The sequence below is a fragment of the Sinocyclocheilus anshuiensis genome, unplaced genomic scaffold, assembly GCF_001515605.1.
Source record: "Sinocyclocheilus anshuiensis isolate Anshui unplaced genomic scaffold, SAMN03320099.WGS_v1.1 scaffold821, whole genome shotgun sequence".
In the NCBI taxonomy this organism is placed as follows: Eukaryota; Metazoa; Chordata; class Actinopteri; order Cypriniformes; family Cyprinidae; genus Sinocyclocheilus; species Sinocyclocheilus anshuiensis.
In genome coordinates this window covers 572,628-597,532 of record NW_015558606.1, presented here as the reverse complement: position 1 = coordinate 597,532, position 24,905 = coordinate 572,628, and the positions used below count along the sequence as shown (strand labels likewise).

Here is a 24,905-nt window from a genome sequence, read left to right as displayed (position 1 = left end):
TAGAAATTAATACTTTTATTTAGCAAGGATGCTTTAAATTGATCAAAAGTGATGATAAAGACATTTATAATGTTACAAAATATTTATATTTCAGATAAATGCTGTTCTTCTGAACTTTCTATTCATCAAAGAAACCTGAAAAAATTCTACTCTGCTGTTTTCAACATAATAATAAATGATTTTTGAGCAGCAAATCAGAATATTAGAATGATTTCTGAAGGATCATGTGACACTGAAGACTGGAGTAATGATGCTAAAAATTCAGCTATGATCACAGTATGATAACAGAATTATTTAAAAAACATTAAAAATCTTACTGTTCGAAAACTGTTGACTGGTATGTTAGCCTATAGTTTGAAGTTAAAGATATTAATAATTAATAAGGTGAGTCTGAGATGTTTATTTGACAGTGATTTCACATTTCTTGTTTGTATGAAGGCTAAATACAAATAAAATGTGAACATTAATTTATTTGTGCTGTTTTTTTTTCAAAAAAATTAAATAGTTTTATAGGAAGAGATTTCATAGACTTGGCAAATAAATTTTTCATAAGTTTGTAGGTACAGACATCTGTTGTGGGTGTTCTTGGCAGATTTTATGAGGCTTTTTTTAATAGTGTTCATATTGATATCGGAATTATATAATATCGACCGAAATTAAGAAATATATCGTGATATAATTTTGTCCATATCGTCCAGCCCTAATGACCATCAATGATCATGATGTTTTCCAGCAGATGGGCCTTGTGTTCCACTTCACGGGCCAAACTAACCATGTGAGCTACTACAAGAGGATCAAGCACACACTGTATGAAGTATTATGAAGAATCCTAGGGCTTGTGTATTTTTAGTTGATTCCATTTCTTGAGAAGTGCTGATGCCTGACATATCACGACAGAATGCCAAAAACACTAGCGCAGTCCAGGACTTTACTGTCCTCTGCTGCAGAACAATATAAATACAAGAATGTCACCTTGCCTGGTGGGGGCCTGTGGAACCAGCGGCACTTGATTTTTGAATCCAGGGTTACATTCTGAAGACCTTCACTGAGTTCCCCCTCTATTGTTGGCAAAACTTTTTATTTTTATTATTTTGCAGTCCCCCTGACTCCAAGCCTTGTGCACTGCTAGCTGAGAAATGCATTATATATTGGTCTAAATGTGCTCCAATTAATACTAACATACTATCAGAACAGCTGGAATATTCCAGAGTGCAGGTAATAACAAATATTAGAAATAATATATATGCACGCCAAGGCTGCAATTATTTGATGAAAAATACAGTAAAACTGCAATATTGTGAGATATTATTATAATTTAAAATATATATTTTCAAATGTAATGTATTCCTGTGATGGCAAAGCTGAATTTTCAGCAGCCATTACTGCAGTCTTCAACATGACATGTTCCTTCAGAAATCACTCTAATATGCTGATTTGGTGCTGAAGAAACATTTCTTATAATTATCAATGTTGAAAACCGTTGTGTTGCTTAATATCTGTGGAAACTGAGATACATTTTTTCAGGATTCTTAGAAAGTTCAAAACACTGCTTTTATGTGAAGTATCATGAAGTATCAATGTAAATCAGTTACGTTTGAACCATTTAATGTCCAAAAAAAAAAAAAAGTGTATATGAATATAATTTTTAATTTATAGACATTTATGTTTAAGAATATATATTTACTTAAAATATAAACAATATAAGTAAATTATAATTTAAAAATCTAAATAAATTATAATGACGTACAACAGGTTAATATTTACCATAGGTAAATAGTCATGGCCTATCTTTGTAGGTATTTCGTGGGGCTGCATTATAAAAAAACAGCTTCCGGGTGCTAAAGGACAGATGGGCTTGTCAATGCTAGCATATGAGTGGATTTGCTGAGACCAGCAGAGCTGTGTAACGCTGGGAAATCCTATGAGCAAGGAGGGTTCATGCATGGCCCTCTCCTTCAGCTCCAGAATCACACCTGTCTGCCTGCTTATGCCAGCCAGCTTGTTCTAGGACGTGCTGTAACAGTGCCTGGGCCTCTCGATGGCTCTGCAGGTGCTGAGTATGTTCTTGCACTGACAGGAGCCGGGCTCATCACACCTGTCTCCTTCCCATCATCCCGGACACTCCAGCACCACACTGAGTCTTCAATTAACACTGTGGCATTCCAGAGCTATCAGAGCGCTGTATGGGTGTCCACGGCCATGACCTATCAAAATTATCTCCTTAACCTTTAGAAGACAGTTTTCCACTACAAGAGCACTGGCTTTCTAGGATTTGGAAATACTCATGGTGTATTGCTCTTACTGACACTCAAATAGTCGAATAACCCGAGAATCTGGCTAAATTTGTTGCATTTGTGGGAATAATAATGTTTTCATTCCAACAATTTTCAGCAGGTCTCAGTTGCGCAGTGTTGGGATGCCATTGCCAGTTAAAGCTCGGTACACCCCTCTTCCCCTGCACACCGCTTAATTTATACCCTCATAATGTGCGATTGGCATTAGCGATGTGACGGTACTGGGAACTTCTGAGCAATCAGAGGGTTCTCTTCACTCCAAATACTAAGAAAAAGTGCATAGCTGCCTGAAAGCAGTTATTCAGAGTTTAATTTCAGCTTTCAAAGCTATGCTTAGTGTTTTGATTTATGGCACAGCAAGTGCAGCACAGGCCTCTGAGACTGGAAGAGGATGGGGTGCAGAGGAGGCGCACAGTTATATTAGATCCTTACTGAAAGTGAGGAGACGAGACAAGAAGAGACAGACAGAACGATAGATCTAGAGGGATAGAGAAAGCAATAGATAGACAGAGAGAGTGACAGATAGACAGACAGAGAGCGACATATTAAGAAATATGAAAGAATAAAGAGAGCGATAACTGACAAAAAGTGACAGATAGACAGAACAACAGATAGAGAGACAGAGAGTAACAGATAGAGACAAATAAACAGAGTGACAGATAGACAGAGAAAGAGAGAGACAGGACGAGACTAGGGTTGGGTATCGTTTGGGGTTTTTTCGATACCGGTGCCAAATCGATACTTTTAAAACGGTTCCGGTGCCTAAACAGTGCCTTAACCGATACTTATTAAAAAATAAATAAAAATTCCCCCCAAAAATGATGGATTGGCCATTAGCACTATAAACGCATGATGTCTGTTTCATTCATACTGGATGCCAGAGGGCGCCCTCGAACAGAAAATCGACATATCCAGTCACAGAAGTACAGAACTCATGACCCTCCAGGAAATCCCTTATATGGATAAAGGCATGGCTATTATAGCTGTAACTGAGTAAACAGAACATATAAACGTTTTGAATGATAAAACAAAGACAATAAACACTCGACTGCGACAATATAGTTTATCTGTGTTATTTAAGCCATCTCTGGTATTTTCATAATAATTAAGTATATTTATAATAGGGTGACCATATTTTAGTTTTCCAAAAAAAAGGACAGTAGGGGGCGGGGTTCATGGGCGGGGCTTCACCTAACAGTATAGAAAGAATGGAAAAAGAATAGGGAATGCCAGTGTTAGAGGGTCATTTTTAAATAAAAATAAAACAATTCAATAGAACAGAAAAAGAACAGATAATACTAGTGTTAGAAGGTCATTATTTATAATAAACAAAAAGAAAATAAGTGGAAAGAATAGAGAAAGAATAGAGAATGCTTGTGTTAGAGGCTCTTTTTTCTTTATAAATAAAACCATAAGACATCAGAAGTCCATACAAGTTTTATCATAGGTAGAATGCAAAATGTTTCAATACAAGCATTTCAGTCAAATAGAATTTATGCAATATTTCAAACCTTTAGCCCACTTGGGAAAATCAACCCATGGCAACAGTTTAAAGGGGTCCTATTATGCTTTTTCAACTTTAGTTAGTCTGTAATGTTGCTGTTTGAGCATAAAAAAGATCTGCAAAGTTACAAAGCTCAAAGTCCACTTCAAAAGGAGATATTTTATTTAACAGAAATCCCTTTTCAAAAACTACAACGAACAACTCGTTTGGACTACAACGCATATTTTCTTGGATTTGTGATATCAAGGCAGACGAAGAGATGACTGACAAGACCATGCTGGAGTATTTGCTGCTCAACAGATCCTGAGCTCATTGACAAATATCTGATCACGTAAGATGTGCTCCCTTTACACAGAGTGTGTGTGTTTGCGAAATCGAAAGTGAATGTCTAACGAGAGCTACCGGAGTCGGATTTGCCTGATCACAGGTCGAGAATAAGTAGAGATGACTGACAAGGCCATGCTGGAGTATCTTGTAAGATGTGCTCCCTTTACACATGCGTGTGATTGCGAAATCGAAAGTGAAAGTAAACAGCGCAAACGCTCATTCAAAAATATTTAAATACACCGCATCCTGAGAGCGGCTCCCTGATGCGCCAAAATTCTAGACAATATTAGAATGTTTAAAGGAGTGGACACGAAAATTGCAGGCATCCAAGATGTTTATGTATTTCTTTCTTCAGTCGAAAAGAAATTAAGGTATTTGATGAAAACATTCCAGGATTTTTCACCATATAGTTGACTTCAATGGACTCCAAATGGTTGAAGGTCAAAATTACAGTTTCAGTGCAGCTTCAAAGGGCTTTAACCACGTGATACGTAATTATGTTGAAAAGGTCACGCTTGACGTAGGCGGAAGTACCGAGTCAGTGTTTACAAATGTGGAGGAGGAGGACCGTTCAAGAGTTGTTGAATGTTCAATGACACATATTCAAATGTCTTTGTGTCAGTTTATTGTTTAAAATGGTCATTTCGTGTGCGTATCCTGAATGTTTTAATATTAAAAAACCTAAAAGAACATTTTCGCTAGGAAAGAAAATTTTGACTTTTCATAGATTTCCCATACACAATCCTGAGCGATTGAAGCTGTGGTTGCTCGCGCAGCACTTGGATATCAACACACCCGAACATGCTCTGATATTTAAGAGAGTGTGCAGTGATAATTTTTTCGACGATGATTTCAAACCCTCCCAGCAAGGAAATCGCCGTTTTCTGAAAGCGTCGGCTGTGCCTAATACGTTTTTACAGCAAACAGAGGTATGTATGTTTTTTTTTACTATATTAGATGCATTAACGTTTTTTCTCGTTTCATAACGTGTGAATGTTTATTTATTACTAATGTCTTCCTATTGGCTAATGTCCCACAGTCAACACCAGCAAAGCATCAGGACTCTGGTCCAGGAACTACCACGAGACAGTTTGCAGATGCTCAGTCTAAACTTTGTTTAGTGCTCACAAGTCCTGAAAGCGCTGGAAAGAGGACAAAACCTCAACATCTGGGACATATTATGCCCTCCCTGCAATACACTCCCACCAGCCTGTAAGTACCATCATTTGTGACCAGTTAACAAAGTGAAATTATGGTCAATTATGCTTTTGTGTTATACATTGTAAATAAATTAATTTCTAAAAATGTTTTGTTTAGTGCTCACAAGTCCAGAAAGTGTTGGAAAGTGGACAAAACCCTCAACATCTGGGACATATTATGCCCTCCCTGCAATACACTCCCACCAGCCTGTAAGTACCATCATTTGTGACTAGTTAACAAAGTGAAATTATGGTCAATTATGCTTTTGTGTTATACATTGGAAATAAATTAATTTCTAAAAATGTATTTAATAATTTGGTGATGTTGTATCCTTAAAAATGCACAGATATACTGTAATAAATGTATTACATCTACTATTTACATTACTAATTTATATTCAGTTATATAATAAACCAAATTTAATCCATGTAATTTCACAGCCTCCTGTGTATAATCAACCAGAACAGACAGAAGAGCAATTTGAAGAAAGTTTGGAGCTTGATGTTAGCATGCTTTCCATAGATCCTCCATCGGACAAGAAAGATCTTAGTTTTCAGCCACTGAGTTCAACCTCAACGTCTGCCCCAAGCACAGAAGATGAGGAATGTGAAATGCATTGGAAACAGATAAAGTGGATTGTCAACGAGCCCAATGTCATGGAGCTTTTCAAAAGATGTCAAGAATGTGGATCAGTAATAACAAAGACCAGAAAAGCAACTGTGGGAAGTGTTCGCCGTGTTCACTGGGAATGTGAAAAAAAACACAAGGGAAAGTGGAGTTCATGCACTGATGTTAGGGGAATGCCCACTAATAATCTTCTTGTTTCTGCATGCACACTATTCGCTGGAGCAACATATACAGACATCGCTGATTGGGCCACTTTGCTCAACCTTCAAATACCCCATAAAACCACTTATCATGACATTCAGTCTTCCTACCTTATTCCAGTCGTTAATGAAGAATATCAAGAACAACAGAAAGCAGCAATTAATGACTTACATTTGCAAACTGAACTCCGTAATCCAGTTCATTTGTCCGGAGATGGGAGGTCAGACAGGCAAGTAAATGTAGTTATTACTTTTTTTGGACAATTTTAGAAAATGAACAATACTGAAATGTTTTGTACTTGTGCTTCTTTTAGCCCTGGATTTTCGGCGAAATACAACACTTACAGTTTAATGGATGACACAACAGACAAGATTGCTCACTTTGAGTTGGTGCAGGTCAGTTTACATGACATAATTCTACATCCCGTATGTTATTAATTATAAGTAACCTTAGTAAAGTGTTCAGTATTTTAAAGTGAAGTACAGTAACATTACTGGCAGTTTTTGCAATGTTATGATCATTTTATATTGACCCTAACCCTAACCCTAACGGCTCCATGGCCACAGAACCAGATGCTTCTGTAACCTGAAATGCAATACCATGCTAGATAAACAAGGTGTGTGTGTATTGTCGTTGATGTTCAAAATATCAACGACAATACACACACACCTTGTTTATCTAGCATGGTATTGCATTTCAGGTTACAGAAGCATCTAGTTCTGTGGCCATGGAGCCAGTAGGTTTCAAGAGGGCTGTGAACTCACTACAAGAGCAAGGAATCAAAATAGATGTGCTGACCACAGACAGATCACCATCTATTAGAAAGATTATGCGTGTAGAATATCCCAACATTCACCACGAATTTGATATTTGGCATGTAGTCAAAGGTAACTGTCTCACAACAATTTAATACTACTATATGTATATATATAGAGAGAGAGAGAGAGGGAGAGAGCGAGAGATATTAATCATGAATTATCCAAAAAGCAACATAGTTCAAAGCTTATTTATTCCTATAGGAATATACAATGTGTTGTTTGCATGGATCAAAAAATTGCTACAATAAACCGTGAAGTACTAAATTAACCTTGGTATGCACTATATTGTCACTCCTTCTTCATTGTTTGATAATTAAAATTATTGTTTTTCAGGACTTTCCAAAAAGTTGTGCTCCATGTCAAGATACAAGGACAATCGAGAGCTGCAGCCATGGATACGAAGTATTTGTAACCATCTATGGTATTGCTCTGCAACTTGTGGAGGTGACCCTGACGTAAGTTATTTAATGTTTTAATATTAACTTTAATTTCTTAATATATACACACACACTTGTGTTATCTTTTTTGGGGGCGTTACGTAGACATAATAGCCTTTATACTGTACTAATGTTATAAATGAGTCCCTGAACCACAACAGGACAGTCTGCATTTTTTGTAAAAAAAAATCTATTACTATGGTTTGTTAGACTTTGTTCTTTATAGGGAGCTAAATTGTTTTCTTGTAATGTTTTAAATATTGGGGTTGCTGGACCACAAACATCTATTTTTCTGTTTATAATTCATACATTATTATTATAATTACTTTTTTGCGTATTCATGTATTTATACAGGAACTGATCGAGTATTGGAAGTCCATTCTTTTTCACATTACAGGTGTGCACAGTTGGATTGAAGAAGGAAAGCCGAAAAAATGTGGACACAATGATCTCAGTCCGCAACAGCAACAAAGAAAAAAATGGCTTGGAAAAAACTCACGTGCCTTCCACACACTACAGAGTCTTGTCCTGGACAAAGGACTTCTAAAGGATTTGAGGCAAATGGCTCTTTTCAAACACACTGGTAAGATAGTTATATACACATACTAATGTACATACACATGTTCATGTAGGTACACCGGATACAAATTTTTCTTTTATTTTTAGGACAACTGGAGGTGTTTCATTCTGTCCTACTGAAGTACTGCTCAAAGAACCTGCATTTTCATTATGCGTCCATGGTTGCAAGAACACAACTAGCTATCCTTGACCACAATGAAAATGTAGGTCTTCAGCAAGCCACAACCACTACTGGTAAGTGGGAAACAACATACTGTGTGTAACTACTAAAAATGTCTCAATATGTAGGGTGATGACAATAGATTTGAGTTCATAAAGTTGAGAATCAAATGGGAATGTTCTGTTATAGTAATTTAATCAATACAATTTGTATAATTTATTCTGTTATGTTTCATCTTTTTTCTTTTATTATAGGTGTACCTCGGTACAATGTGGTTTTCCCGAAACATACCAAAGAATGGTTAGCCAAAGCGATTTTTGAACAAACCACTCAAAAATTCAGAGAGACTCTGGTTGAGAAAGTTCTACAGCGGCGGCTGGACACCAACGTTGTTTACAAGGACAGTTCTTCTCATTTGACTCATCGCCAATTGCCACAGAACATAGCCCTAAAACCAAGGCCTGACAAGCAAGAAGTAATTGCAAAGCACTTATCAAGATTTGGACACTAATTTACTTTAAAAATGTTATGAGTCTAATGTACAATTACTATTATTACTCATGTTGTTTTATAGTTTTTCTCATTTTTTCTTATTGAGGTAACGACAGAATACACCGTTGGTAAAAAAAAACCTATTTCTTGTGTTAGTGTGAATATATGGTCCTTACTGATGGTACCCTACATCAGTTGCAATTACACATCAACGACTGTAGTTATTTCAAATCTGTTTTATTCTTCCAAATAAACGTTCGTGTGAGACATCAAGTATGTAGTGTTGATGTATATACAACAACAAATAACACTGAATATGAAAGTAACAAAACTACAGCAATTACAGTAAGTAACAAATACTACCCAAGCCACAACAAATTATGTTTATCAGAAATGTAACATTGTAATTCTAATTCCAATTAATATTCCTACAAAAGACCAAAAGCTTCTTCTGCTTCTCTGAAGCCCACATAATGTCCTGATGGAGAAGGGTATGACTGTCTGATGGCACTGACAACACAGGATGGAAGAACCCTCCTGTTTTGTCTTCCCAATCTCTCTCCTTTCAGCATCCATTCCAGAACTATCCTGTATGCCACCAGCCTGTATTGACTGTAAAATAAAAGAAATGTGTGTAGTGAATAACTTTTAAATATATATATTTGTACTACATGTAATCACACTACACGCGATACTTACTCTACTGTTAGGGTGCCACCAGGTCCTTGTGGCCTCGGACGGCGTCTCCAGTTAATTTGGGGCAAACTAAAAAAACACCTCTAAAACGCTGTTGCTCAGTAGCGGTGGAAACCAATTTTGTTCGGTAATGCAGCAAGATGGAGACAGGGTCTCACCAGCTGACTCACTGACTGATTCTAATGGTGGAATTGAAATGGTCCAGTCGTGGCAGCATTGAGATTCTTTCTCTGTTGGCAATGGTTGGCATTTGCCACATGTGCACCACCACGTCTCGTTAGATCTTCGTCTGCTCGAAGCTTGAGAGGTTTGTGTCGCCGCAGCAGTCTCCTCCATCTGCCTAATTTCTTCCTCTGTGTATTCCGGTTCAAAAAGGTAGGGCAGGGCGAAAAACTCCATCTCATCTTCTCCTCCAAGTTCAAAATCGTCCGACATCGTTGTTTTACCTTTTAACTCCCTTTTTTTGTAAACTGTGTTTGACAGTATTTGCACGTTCAACTTGTAAACACTGACTCGGTACTTCCGCCTACGTCAAGCGTGACCTTTTCAATGTAATTACGTATCACGTGAAGTCATGAACGCGCATCGCAGAACAGAGCAAGGCCAACACTTGTGTTTATGAAGCATATACATTTTTTTTTTTTTTTAAATGACCGATCGTTTCGCTAGATAAGACCCTTATTCATCGTCTGGTATCATTTAAAGACCTTTGAAGCTGCACTGAAACTGTAATTTTGACCTTCAACCGTTTGGAGTCCATTGAAGTCAACTATATGGTGAAAAATCCTGGAATGTTATCATCAAAAACCTTAATTTCTTTTCGACTGAAGAAAGAAATACATAAACATCTTGGATGACATGGGGGTGAGTAAATTATCAGGAAATTTTAATTTGAAAGTGAACTAATCCTTTAACGAAAGGCTACCTGCAGCCATCAGAGCAAGTGTAATTACTGCATTCACACACTCCTCAGATGCTCTCATTTCCCGAGTTGTGCTTTTAAGTTGGAATGTGAAAACAACATGGACACTCGCGTTACTACAAAGATTTGTTGGATTTGTATTATTAGAGCTTTCCGACTTGAGTTCAAATTATTCATATTCAAATATTTCAATCGATCGCTCAGGCATGGCACTGAAATGAGGCACCGAAATCTGCATTCTGATTCAGTTCTAGTACATACCGGTTACATAGGTACCGGTGCCATATTGGTACCGGGTTTCGGTACCCAACCCTAGACGAGACAGAGATGCACTTCTTCCTTCACTGCTCAAAATACTCCTCTTCAAGAAACCCATTCTACAGGAGAAAAAAAACCAATCCCTGGGTTTCTTTCATTAATTTACAAAGAGAAATTTATGCCACAATCTGAGATGCCACAATTTAAGAGATACTGAGTGAAGTCATCCATAATATTAACCTCCTGAACATCTATGAGATGTTACTTCTTATGTATATAGAGAACATATTTACCCTTTCTCGTTTTGATTATTTGTTTATTAATCTGTTGTTCTTTTTGTCCTGTAAAGGCCCGTTCACTCCAAGAACGATAACTATAAAGATAGCTATATTAGCGTCCAGCGGATGATATCGTCTGTCCGCTTTAAATTTTCGAGCTCGTCATAGCAGGATTGACTCTGATTGTCTGTCAATGTTTTTATCGTTCATCAGCTCATTTATTGACGAGTCTGCTGCGGTGCGGCCAACTGAATGCGCTGCTTCTCTGCCGCTCACTGCACAGAACAGATGCCAAGAGAGGTGACACTTCTCCGGGAAAGTCAGACCTCGCGTTCGCGGGACAGCACTGGCGAAATCTTCCAACTGAACCATAGCTAAGGTTTATCCAAAAAAGTCGCTAGGTTTGTCAGTATGAATATTCTATGGAAAAAAGCCGCTAAAAGGGTCTGAAAGTTGCTAAATCTAGTGCTAAAGTCGCGCTCGTGTGTGTGAGACGCGGGAGCTGATGGCAGGGGGCGGTGGATATTTGTGGCGGTCAATGTGGATATTGTGTAGAGGTCGACCGATGTATCGGTTTTGCCGATTAATCTGCACCGATAGTTGATTGCTGGAACTATCGGTTATCGACAAAAATCCATGCCGATAGTTTTCCGGGTTGCGTCCATTGCTGGAGCGGCTGAGAAGGGTCTACTGTCATTATACAGTGCGAGAGCGGCCTCTAGTGGTTGAAATGTGTGATACCGGTGAGTTCTCCTAGACTCAGTGCTGCACTTTTATTTTGATTAGATAATCATCAAGTGTTCAAGAATAGAAGCAGTTAAAGTGTGAGAGTATACATACAATATCCATATGTATATAATTTGAATGCTATAGCCTTTGTGTATATATTTAAAGATGTGCATCTTTAAGCGTGACAGTTGAAATGAAATGTTAACACTTTAAAATAAGAGTCCATTTGTAGCATTAAGATTAATGAAAGCTGTGTAAGTATTGTTCCTTGTTAGAGTGTGTTAATTTCAACATTTACTATTACTATTATTATTATTTTTTTACTACTACTACTAGTATGGTTCAGTACTGTTTTTGTTAATAAAGCACTATTTTAGTTGTTCAGTATCAATTTTAAAACTATCGGTTAATTAATCGGTATCGGCCAGTGTGGTCCAACCTAGCTATGGGTATCGGCAAAATCCACTATCGGTCGACCCCTAATATTGTGGATGAGTTCTTCTGTGTCATCACGTTCTATTAGTTCTACAGCTTCAGTTTCGGAACTTTCACGCTTAGTAACACATACAGCTGTTCCCTCACCACAGTGCAACAGTGAAAAGGGACCCCTTTCAAACAGTGTTGCGTTTCGAACGTTGTTTAAGCGACATACACTGCGGTATTTTAAAAATTCATATCATAACAAAAATAAACACCGGTATTCGGTATGAACCGGTATACCGCCCAGCACTATAATCATGCTAATAAAGCAATTTTAATTTTTAATTTGAGAGAGAGCGACAGACAGAGAGAGAAAGAGAGAATGACAGAAAGAGAGCAAGAGATAGAGAGACAGAGTAACATATAGAAAGACAGAGAGAGAGAGACAGATATAAAAAGTGGCAGATGAGATGAGACAGACAGAGAGAGAGAGAGAGAGAGAGACAGATAGACAGACAGACAGAGAAAGTGACAGATAGAGAGCAAAAGATAGTGAGACAGAGGGAGAGACATCTAGAGAGACAGATATAAACAACAACAGATAAACAGACATAATGACAGAGAGAGCAACAGACAGACAAAGAGAGTCAGCAACAGATAGACATATAGGTAGAGTGACGACACATGTTCATGTCTTTAATTCACTAAAAATGCCAGCATGTTTCCTTTAAATACATGAAGTTCTGAATATCAGAAAACTGTCTAGCTAATGTTAGGGTCATGGCACCATATACTGTAGAATCCTTCAGGTAATACCTGTTCATAGAGATTTTAGAGAGTCAGTACCTGAGCTGCTTATAATGTTATACACTGATCGATTTCGCGCAGGCATTATATTATGTCATCATTAAAGTACTTCAGGTATTATATAACGCAATTTGCAATTTCTTTAATAAGATTGCTTAAAAGTACTGTACTTTACAGTATCCTGGCCTATTCTGAGTTGCATAATAACTCAACCATCCTGTTAATATCAACACTATCCTTTTAGCCTTTCACACAGTATTAAAGCAATCTGGTGTTCATAGCACATATGCCAGTCTCTACACATATAACTGTTATATAATGTTGAACCCAAACAGTTGGAGTGACTGGGGGCAGATGGCAGAGGCCGTCTATCTCACTTCAGTGCAGTGCAGAAAGAGAGCACCAGGACTGGATAGCCCATCTCGTCCTCACCCCCACCTTTCCTCACTCGCTTTGACGCAGGAGCGACTGCCATGTGTGTAAAATGATCCCCAAAGATAAAGCTTCTAATTTACAGTTTATTTCTGCAGCAGGCACTGGGCAGACTTTAGAAACACATACAAATACCCTACCCCCACCACACACTCCAAAACACAAACACACACACACACACACACACACACACACACACACACACACACACACACACCACTGTTTGAATCTGAGCGCTTGAAAATAGAAGTGCCAAATGCCATCACCATAGCGATAACCCTTTACCTGGACTTCTGAGAGCCTCTGAGGAATGTGGGGGCATGAAAGGGGCCTTATTTCCTCACACACACTCGGCAGAGAGCTGAATTGAGGAAGTGGATTTTATGAGGGCCTATTCTATTCCAAGCTGGATTTCCTCTATGAAAAGCCACACAGTGGATTCACTGAAAGAAGTGCCATTAAAATGGCAGCATACAAATGCTGGGCCAATGGAGGATGGGACAGATTTTCAAAAGCCAGAATATTCTAAATGATCTTCATTTAGAACCAGACAGGGCATGTTAAATCAACCCCTCAGGTTGTGAAAGTGAAATTTCAATAAATGCATTAAATATTTACCTCAATTAAAGTTTTTTTTAATTTTATATATTTTCATGCGTCAAAATACATACACTGCAAGTAATAATTACATTTATAATTTTAGATATCAATATACAGTGTCTTTTTGCTCAATTAAACATGAAAAAATAGAAAATTACAATCTTGGGAAAAAAACAATTAATTTAGAAATAATTATTACTACTACTACTAATAATTATTATTATTAATAATGTTATTATTTATTTTATACATGAATATTTAAGTGAAATAAATGCATTTGATATTTAATCAATTAAATATTTTGCACAATTTCTACATCACTTGATAAAAAAGTGAATTTGTGATGTGTAAACTTTCAGTTTGCAATGAAAAAAGTGTTATAAAAAAGTAATAGTATTATATCAATTATTTTTCATAATAAAAGTCCAGCATTTGATTTAAATAAAGAATACTAGGATACCTTAATTAAAGACTTGTTGATTGGAAAGTATAGTGAAATATTGCAGATGCAATTACTAATGTGAATAATCTGACAGTACAGTACACTTGTACATTACTGCGTGACTTGGAAGCTCCAAGATTAGCTGAACACTTGGTAATTGTGTGAGGTGACATGAACATGCAGTATTGTTGCAAATGATTTGTGGCGTTGTGTTTGTGGCTCTTGCTCAATGCAGTCTCCACATGCTGTTGTTTACCACTTGGCTGCCATCTATTTCAGGGCAGTTCAGAGCAGCCCGCAGGTGCTAACCAAAGGCTCTGCTCACATTTTTACAATCAAACATGCTAAGGGCCTGAAAACAAAATGCAGGGGAGCAGTGAAACTGTAAGGGTCTTTACATCACTGAGTTAAGGATGTTTTTTTCTTGAAAAACTATTGCAAAGATGCAAATAAAGCCATACTAATATATGCTGTCTCTATTGATGCAGCTTTGTTTCTGTATTGATGAAACACAAAATGAGACACCTGTTTTTACATTTGCTAATTATTATATATATTAACTGTCAGAGTTCCTGTAGTTTCATGGCATCTACTGAAGAAGAACAAACTTCTCGACCATTTAAGTATTATGGTCTGTACAGCTATGCAGTTGTCTAGTATAAATACATTCCCTGACATACTACATCTACTATATTAGCATTGTACTTTGACCTGTAGATTTAGTACAATCTACTTGGATTTTGTTAAACAAATATAATTAAACCATGGAGAATGACTTTATACCTATAGCACTTACACTTCAGCAGATCTACACAGTTTTTAATTGTGATTCCTGTATAAATACAGGAATAACAAGCTCTGCACAGCAGACTGGCTCATTGAATAGTATATAATATAGGGATGTTAAATTGTACTCATGTGGCTGCATTTGTTTAAAAATGTACATTTCTCAGATCTTCAGCATGTATAAGTATCACTGCCTGTCTTCTAAAACTATTTACGTGTGGCAATAACGAGGAAAGATACACAATTAAAAACTGCCATGAGCAGAGGCCTGCTGCACTAACTGTCCTCACCAGCAGATGGGGGTATGAGCTTATATGTGCTTTAGTTAAAGGGGTAGTTCACCCAAAAAAATCCTGTATGACTATCTTCTTCTAAATAGAGAATGTTGGAAAAAAAAAAAAAAAAAAAACGGTAATAGTAACACATTCTCAAAATATCTTTTGTGTTCTACAGAGAACAAAGAAAGTCATAAAGGTTTGAAACAACATGAGGCAAAAATTATGATAATTTTCATTTTTGGGCAACTGATGGATTCATATCTATAGGAACATTTTTGAAATTCCTAATTTGAATTTAATTGTTGCTTTACTGGTGCAAAACAGCATTTGATTAAATTTCACAGGCATATTCATACAGGTTAAAGAGTTAAAGAACAAATAATGTGACAACAGTTCAACCAAAATATTCCTACTGTCAATCAAACGATGTGACCCTAACCCTAACCCAGATTGAACACGGAGGCTTTGAAATACGATGCGTCTCTCTCACCTCATACAGTTGTAGTCAGTGCCACATTTGAAGCGGTTGTCAGACTTGTTAAAACCCTTTTAAGCTATGCTGTGTACCACCCAGGAGACACAAGGTCACGATCCCTGGGATTCCAAAATGTCTTATCTGCTCGCACACCCTGTCCATTAATCATTTCACTGTTTGTCAACTCATCTAAAACAGTTCAGGAACATTATGCTCCTCATTTTACGTGGATAAAGGATCAGAGAGTTTCATCATAAAATGCATTGTGTCATCTCTCATTTCCTGTTCCTCTGAGCTCTAGACAGGGTATATGGTCTATAATACGGCCTTTGTAGACTGAGGCTTCTGGGGAGATAGAACCTCTGATGACGATGAAGCCTTCATTGGCCCACACCTCCCAAATACCTTTGACTACCCTGGATCACAGGCCGAAAATACGGTCAGGAGTGACTAACAGCAACAAATGCGGCTTATTGGAAAAAGACCTTGCAATGCCAGGCAAACATTTGTCTTTTTCCATACATGACATGCTGTGTACATGCTATGTTTATGGTGTGAGATCTCTCTTAAACACTAGATGGCAGACTATGATTCTTGAATGAAACTGTATAAACACTAGAATGGTCTCAACTAAGAACACCAAAGACTTCTGGGGATCCATATGCTTTTGGATTTTTTGAAGTGGATTTAATGCAAGTAATCCATAGAGTCAACGAGTCAGATTTACAGTAAAATAATGTGGTAAATGGAGGTCATCACTCAGTACTTCCAAAGCTGAGTCAGAGTAAATTATCCATGCTTGAATGAATATTTCACTCACTCTCTTCAGGTCTGGCTAGTCATTATCTGAGGATTAAAAGCATGGGAACATATGACTCCTCATGTAAGTAGTGGCCGTCTCATTGCAAACACTCTTGGATCAGATTATTTAGTTTTGTGCTCGGTGAGACCTTACTTTCCATTCCCCTTTTGTCTTGTGCTCTTTTCTTCCCCTCTACTCACTCCCACCAGCAGCACCAGCTGCAAAAACATGGATCTCCCCAAAGCACTGTGACAAAACACTAATCACAGAGACAAACGCTGACAAAACCGAAGGCTTTCCGCCAACACAAACTTGTTCCTTTTTTGGATAGCCGCCGACTTTCCAGGTGCCATGATTTGGGGATAGCAGCAGGGTCTGTACTATACGGAAGCAAATGTTTTTATTTGTTCCAAAGATACACATGCTAATTTCAGTCGTTCACCACTGATTTGATGTATTATGACAAACTCTGCGAGCCTCAAAGCAGGTAAAAGTGACCATGACTATGACAAGGTTCATTATAATGAGACGAGAGTCCATTAAAACACTGCTGCCTCCAGAGCTCAGTAAGCTGATAAAATAGGACATTAACACTGTTCAACGACAATTGGTGTGTCTGAATTCAGCAGGCCTGTATTCATTGTCTCTTAATAAGCACTTGTGCTGAGCTTCAGGCATTAAAACTGACATTGCTCTGATTACTCGAATGCAGGGCACATGGGAGTCTGGAAGGTTTTTATAAATGTGATTTTTGTCTTTTACACAGTTCAGAGGATCAATGAATAATCTCTTGGATAACCTCCAGGCAGCATGTTAAAGTAAAGAGCTCTGCCTGACTACTGGACACCCCCATGGCATTCTGTCAAAACTATAAAGGCCTATTATGTAACTTTATACTGTGTATGTGTGTGTACATAACCATTCAACATTTGGGTCTCTTATTCTCACCAAGGTAAAATAATTCGATCAAAAATACAGTATTATTAAAATATATTTTTTATATATTTTAAATATCCTGATTTTTTTTCAGGATTCTTTGATGAAAAGAAAGTTTAAAAGAACAGCATTTATTTGAAATAGAAATTATTTGTAACATTTTAAATGTCTTTAATGGCATTTTAGATCTATTTAATACATCCTTGCTGAATAAAACCATTAATTTCTTAAAAAAAAAAAAAAATCTTTATCTCATACACAGACATTTAGAACAGTACAACAGCCTGATTTTTAATTAAAATGCATATTTCATGGCTTTGACTATCCCCATGTGTTGTTAATGCAGTTTAATTTTGCTAAGCATTGATAGACCACCTTCCACACCTCTTTTGTAGCGTATATAAAAAGTCAATATTTTGAAATATTTGTCGGAATTATTTCTGAAGAATTTCACAACAATGTGCCATCTAATTTTCAGAGATATTTCAGAGCACAACAGTAGCATTATCAATTAGTCTGGGAGTTTTGTTTGATGGTTTCACAGAAATGCTGTTTTAGAAGGTGCAATTCAGTTGCATTTTCTGACAAAAGCACTCTCATTTTAATGAACGCAATCCATTATACACCAAACACAACAGGAACCACTTATGCCTTAATACTTTTAAACGAATACTGACATAACCACAAACACAGATATATCTCACAAAACCACAAACAGAACTCTGTGATCTTCCTATAAAAAATCTCACAAAACAATCACTGTCAAATAACCTTAAAAACATAAACTTTGATCCTCTCACAAGAAAACCAGGCTAACTCAAATCATCCTACATCCATCCCATCAGGCTGTTCACCCAGCCATTAGAGGACAAATAGTTTGAGACTATGAATGAGCAACAGTTTCATTGTTCAAAAATAGGAAGCCACTGTTCAGTGCTGATGCTCATGGTACAGGAAGTAACCCAGAGCTCCTGTTTGTCTTGTCAAATCTCCATGCCAGCTCAAGTACTTAAGCAGCCCACAGCACAAATAGCGGCTTAAGTACTGTGTTAGCTCATCCCCTCAGACATCCTAAATCCTGGGAAAAAAATTCCCAAGGGCTGGGAGAAGCTTGGACGTCAATCAGGGGTCTCTATCAGTACTTAAAACTGATACACACTGTTGTTTGAGGAGGCTGTTGTCTTGTTGCCATGTACTTTTATGTTGTTTCATTCCAGAGCTATAGCCTCTTCCGTTACTTTTTGTACTGGAAACCCTTCACAAATAGCAACAGGCGGAGATTCACAGGAGGATGTTGTACATAAGGCGGTTTCTTGGCTCAGACCTCTGCTGTGACTTCATTTCCTCTCAGTACAAGACAGCCATGCCGGTGATGTAATTCCCTACTGACCTTATGCAAACAATTCTAGCAGATAAGATGGACACAAAAGGCATACAGGCATCCTCACTCAGTTTTATTTTTGGCCCTGAGGGAGTGAGCAAACAAACACTGCTGTCACTTGTGATCAAAATCTGAGTGATTCTGACTGTGAAAGTCCAAAATGTACTTTGAAAAGTTTCATAGACTACCAGGTATACAAACTGTGTGTACAAGTATACAAACTGAACTGTGTGAGAATTTAATGAAATTCTAATCCCATCATTATCATTAACATACAGTGGTTATAGAAAATAATCCACAAATTACCATACAATTGAACTGAACTTGAGCAGTTCTGCAAAGAAGAGTGCAAATATTGCAGTCTAGATGTGCAACGTTAGTAGAGACAGAGACAGATCCCACCAGACTAAAGGCTGTAATTAAAGCAAAATGTGGTTCAACAAAATACTGACACAAGGGGGTGATTCTTTTTCCAACTCAGTGATTCAGGTATTTTATTTATATATTTTTTTCTGACATGTTGGTGTTATATCTTTCACTTGGATGTTATAAGTTGCACGGAGGAAATACAGCTGGATAAAACAAAAACTGTGTCCGACTTCATTTCAGGCTGCAAAGCAACAATATGTGATTATTTTAAGGAGAGTGATTCTTTTCTATACCCACTGTATTGCTTTGTTTTACACTCTCTCACTCACTTTTTCTTTTTCCGCCTGTTCCTTATTTTTCCAGGTGTCCAGGTGCTCTTGGTTTAACGCAGTTGCATTAATTGCAGTGGTTTTGCTCATTCTCTCGATTAACAAATTTTCACAAGGAAAAATCACTCTGTGCCATTCAACTATGCATCACTAAAATGTTGCTCTTTGGTCGTTTTAACCTCCTTTAGGAGGATTCGGTAACATTTTATTTTAAGGTGTCCTTGTTACACATGTTACATGTACTTACTATTATAATAGCAATTAATTATGATTAATTACATGCAAGTAACCCTAAACCAAACCCTAATCCTAATCCTAACCATATAGTAAGTACATCAGTACATTTATGTATAATTACACTGTAACAAGGACATCTTAAAATAAAGTGTAACCGAGGATTCATAAAGTCTCAGTTATCTGCAGAGGTTAGCATGTGCTTGAATGAGGTTGCGGATTTAATATGGGTTTCAACAATGCAAAATACTGAGATGCTCAGTAGAAATGAATTAGAAATGCTGCCTTGACAACTGACAGAAATGAAATAAAATAATAAAGTTGGATACTAAAATAAAACTAAAAATGAAACTAAACTAAAATAAAGCTAAATCGAAATATTTAAAAACAATTACATTAAAATGACAAAGCATATAACAAAATTACTTCACCTGAAAACAGAATATACATATACATATACATATACATATATATATATATATATATATATATATATATATATATATATATATATACACATCTTTTCTGGAAACACAGTCATTACATTGTTTATATACCGCGTATGTTTGATGTTTTTCTTGAAATGTATGTGTGTGAAAACTTTAATAAAAACTTCCCTTATCCCGTTTAATAATCATACCACGTTTCACAATTTAAAGTTTAAAGCACATAGTTTTGAACAGTTTCAACGAACCCCACACAAAAACACATTCCCAAACAATCATAAATTCCATGGGACCGCTGGGGTGGATAAACACATGTCCGGTTAGATGGGTGGGGGTGTACAGAAACAGGTGTCCAAACAGGTGTCCATTTATGGTAGGAGGAGGGGGGTTTATGAGGGGCAATAAATACAATTTTTTGTCACATAGGACCCTATACTCTCTCTACTGAATGACCAAAAAAAGCACCAGCACCAGTCCTAAGTTCATGGTTACCAAGTTTTAATTCTACTTACTAAACTTCTATTATTAAATAATACTTGATTATCATATTATAATGCTTGACTGACTGATATTAAGAGTGTACTTTCAGATATTTAAAAAGCTGTACCATTTTACAAACATTATATATATATACTATATATATAGTATAGTATAGTATTTCAGTCTGGCGAGTAAACAAAAAAATATACTAGCCAATGGCGATTCAATTGCCAAGGTGTCCGTAAGAGAGTTGTATAATATATATATATATATATATATACACATTATTCAGAAATACGACAATAGTATGTAGATAATACTAAAACAACACTGCCTTAGAGCAATGTTTTCAGTGGTGCATGGATTCATTTTATTTTGTGAGACTGGGTCGCTCTCCCCACTCACTTCAAGCCTCGTTTTATAAAACAGTCATGAAATGCCTTTTTTATATTATTTTGTAATGTTTTCTGATCTTTTCTACCTGATTTTAGCAGTCTGATTTGAACACTCCGTTGGAAGGGGTGTGTCTACTTCAATGTGAACGCCCACAGCTATGATTGGCTGACATCTTTGCATATGAAATGAGCATTACTTGTGGAACTCTCCCAAAAACTTTTGCTGCGTTTTACTGTAACAGGCACCAAGATGAACTAATCATGAAAAAAAACCCTATTCTCATTGCATCAAAGGTTGCAGTGCTGCACTGTAGCCAAACACAGTCATGTCTAATGAGCACACAATGCAATGAGCTCCTTAATGCAACACAATTTCTGCAATCTCATGAACACTTTTATCATAATTAACACAGTGAAAATGTAAATAAGAGACTCGAGCAGTGTAAACTATGTCATTGACTATAACAAAGATTCTGAAATCAAATCACTCATAGAATCGTGCTGATCTTGAATTGACTGCTCCAGCGATTATAAAGAGAACAATCTTTGAACGCTTTCTGTATAAAATATTCACAATATAGACATAACAGGAACAGTGTGGAGTTTTTTTTATAGTCAATGGCTTGATTCACTAACGCATGCTGCTGTTCATGTATTAGTGAATCAAGTCGCAAAACCATTTTGCAACAAAGAACGTTACATGACCCCTTACATATTACACCAATTACAAGTCAGGAAATGCAGTTTCAGATGTTTATATTATGTTTCTCAAAGTTTTCTGGACTAAAAATGTTTTTTATTTACCTTGCAGCAGTATTGCACTTGTGATTGATGGACAGATATGAGTTGTTCAGAACACATTTCCTTGACATACAATGATTACGTATGTTAAGGGGTGTTTCGAGGGGAAATTGTGATGTCATGATCGTCCCGATTTCAAATCCTGACGATTGCAGTTTGTTTTTATTGCAGAGTAACCTCTCATTTGTGTAAATATCAAGAACATTTTGATTCTCCATTTCAACACAATGGCACTTTGGAGTTTCTCTTTACATCATATAACAGATGTGTCATGTTGACCAACTCTCACTGAATGCAGCCTGGCCAGTGTTGATCCACTGTGGTGTGTCTGTGGCTCTGAGCATGACTAGTTGGCTCGAGCTCTTGGAAGAGATACTTCTGATTTATATTGACTGTAACACTCTTATTGCCAAGCAGGGTGCTCCCTGTCACCATGGAGATTAACAGCACTTCCTGACAGGTGCAGTGAAGGCCATATTACCTTGTCTTCACCATGTGGTCATACCAATAGGGCAAGGTCTCCAGTCCAACATGGTGGGAGAGCACGTCACTAGGCTAAGAGGAGGAAGGTTTTACATACAGACTTCAAATCTGAGGGGTGAATGTACTAAACTAAAGGTATTTCAGTGAAAAGCCTTGTGCTAACTACAGATAATTAGGTTAAACCAGCTGCTAATTGTGCTGAAATAGCACTGTACCATCAATATTTAAATTATTTAATTGTTATTCTCTCACAAACAAACTCTTATCTATATAAATTAGGCTCATTATTAGGGAAGCTGACTGATATTAAAATGTAAAATTAAAACATCTAAATTTAAAACAAAAACAGTAAAAACTAAAATCAGTCTATTCAAATGCTACAAGTGGATTTAGGCATCATAACATTATAGTGTAAGGAATTAAATATATTTTAAGTGTTGAATTAATTTTAAAATCAGTGTAAGATTCATTTTTAACTTAAAAATGAACTAATCAAATGACCAAAGGTCATCTAAATGTAAAAATAGGGGAAATGCACAATTACATAGACAATATTCACACAAATAAAAAATAAAATAAAATATGGTTTTGATATATTGTGTAACTTGTGTGCAAATGCTACTAGTGGCCACAACTAATTTAACAACCCATTGAAGACTTATTTCAATTACCTTCATCTTCATCTTCATAAAGTCTTAAGTTCATAAGTTTCAACATGACACACATGTGAAACCAAGAAACAGAGAGAAGCAGTAAATAAGCATTCTCAATAGAGAAGCACTAGCCCCAGCATCCGGAGCAACAGATTACCCTGTCAGCACTGCAACAGAGGCAAGGAGGCCTAAACCCGATTGAGCGTCCACTTTCAACTTCACCTGCTGTTTGGTCTAGCAATGAGCCATGAGACGGAAAGAGACACACAAACAAAAGACCACACTCTAGTCTTGCTGTTGTCATGCACAACAGCAACTGCTAGATCTGGAGCTGGTTCCCTAAATGCTGAGATGCTGACACATGACAGATGGGCCACATCTTGATCCATTCAGTGCTTTTGTATTTGTGATGACACATGCAGGAACTAAATGAGATGAAACGAGGAAAGCACTGCAGGTGCACCATATTAAAAACAAGACCCTAGATTCCCATCGTTAACGGCAAACTGGTATGACACAACTGCTCAGAGGGAGAACGCATAGGTCTAACGTTTCCGCAGCCTTGTTTATCTCCGTGATTGGCAGCTTTGTGTTTAAATGGGACAGTGGGCAGGGCTCCTGGTATAGCGCTCTTATTTTTATTGCTCCCTCGGGTGCCAGAGAGGGGATCAGGTTAGCAGAAAGCTATTCCCAAACTTAGCCGTGACCCCCACGGCAACACTGGGTCCATTTTCCCTCTGGCGACAGCCAGTCTCTTAGCGGAATGAAATAGTAGGCGGGGAGTAGGCTGATTTAGTCTTCCTGACACCTTTGTCTATGGATGACAAGGAGGAGGGGAAGTGCCCTGGGCAAATCAACACCATTAACAGTGTCTGTGCCAAAATCCCCACTGCCTGCTCTTGCTATGACCTACCAGTGCTCTCGAAAAAGGACTGTGTCCTCCACACCAACTGCATGGCTACAGCATCACAACCCAGTCCCAAAATAACATGTGGACCAATGAGAGACGGTTACTGGGGGACGTGCGTATTATGAAAACATGCATGTTTTCTAACTAAACATCTCACACTTGTATCTTTGAAATGAAGCTAACATTCAAAGGATGACATGCATACTTTAAATGTGAACTAATTAGGGATGTTCATTTTGGTTATTTTTCCTAACCGACAACCGACGCTCGTTAACCGTTTGTTAACCAACAAGATTATTTTAAATTAGAATTGAATTAAATTAGAAAGGATAAGTGTCTGTGACCCGTTAAAAAATACTAACATTTGTTTCCCGGGGATTAATTTTACATGCGCAAAAAGCAGCAAACAACAGAACATGAGGATTCACATGGTCTTCATATCACATCAAGCACCTGCAGCGCTTCTGCGAGCGGAGAAAAACATAATAAAGCTAGGCTATATATATATATATATATATATATATATATAACGAATAAATAGGCCTATACGAGAAACATATTTTTACTTAAATTATAAATTAAGAAAATTAAAGAAAAACAAGTAGCCTAGTATGCAGAGTTTCGGTTCATTTTTGTGCTATGCGAAAGGAAACAGACGACAGAAATCGGCATCCTATTTTTCTTTAGGCTTATTTAACAAAAGCACAAAGACATTTATTGTGCATGTACACAAATAAAGGCAAACCTTTTACAATTCCGATTATCTTTAGGACTAAAAGGAGTAGTTTCTTCCACTGTTAGAAGGAAAAAAATCAAGTGATTGCGCCGGTGCCACATGCGCACAGTTAAACATTGCTACCTTGACAATGCAGCCTGTTCATTATCATAATAAAATACAGTCAGTCAAACATATGGAAAAAAACT

The 24,905-nt window shown here is 37.1% G+C and overlaps 2 protein-coding genes across 2 annotated transcripts in view; one reads left to right on the top strand and one right to left on the bottom strand.

Moving 5' to 3' along the window:
• LOC107680219 (serine/threonine-protein phosphatase 2A regulatory subunit B'' subunit alpha-like) overlaps window positions 1-24,905 on the bottom strand; it is a 96,169-nt gene that overhangs the window by 11,586 nt on the left and 59,678 nt on the right. The window lies entirely within an intron of this gene.
• Window positions 6,489-9,003, top strand: LOC107680243 (uncharacterized). Its single transcript, XM_016476048.1, has 5 exons — window positions 6,489-6,548; window positions 7,305-7,426; window positions 7,763-7,991; window positions 8,075-8,221; window positions 8,402-9,003. The coding sequence occupies exons 2-5, from the start codon at window positions 7,328-7,330 to the stop codon at window positions 8,656-8,658; spliced, it is 732 nt and encodes a 243-aa protein (XP_016331534.1). The 5' UTR covers window positions 6,489-6,548; window positions 7,305-7,327; the 3' UTR covers window positions 8,659-9,003.

Bases quoted from the DNA above. Each gene is read 5' to 3' on its own strand.
- LOC107680243 (XM_016476048.1), top strand. From the start codon at position 7,328: ATGTCAAGATACAAGGACAATCGAGAGCTGCAGCCATGGATACGAAGT. The intron at 7,427-7,762 runs GTAAGTTATTTA...GTATTTATACAG, and splicing joins CTTGTGGAGGTGACCCTGAC to GAACTGATCGAGTATTGGAA. The intron at 8,222-8,401 runs GTAAGTGGGAAA...CTTTTATTATAG, and splicing joins GCAAGCCACAACCACTACTG to GTGTACCTCGGTACAATGTG.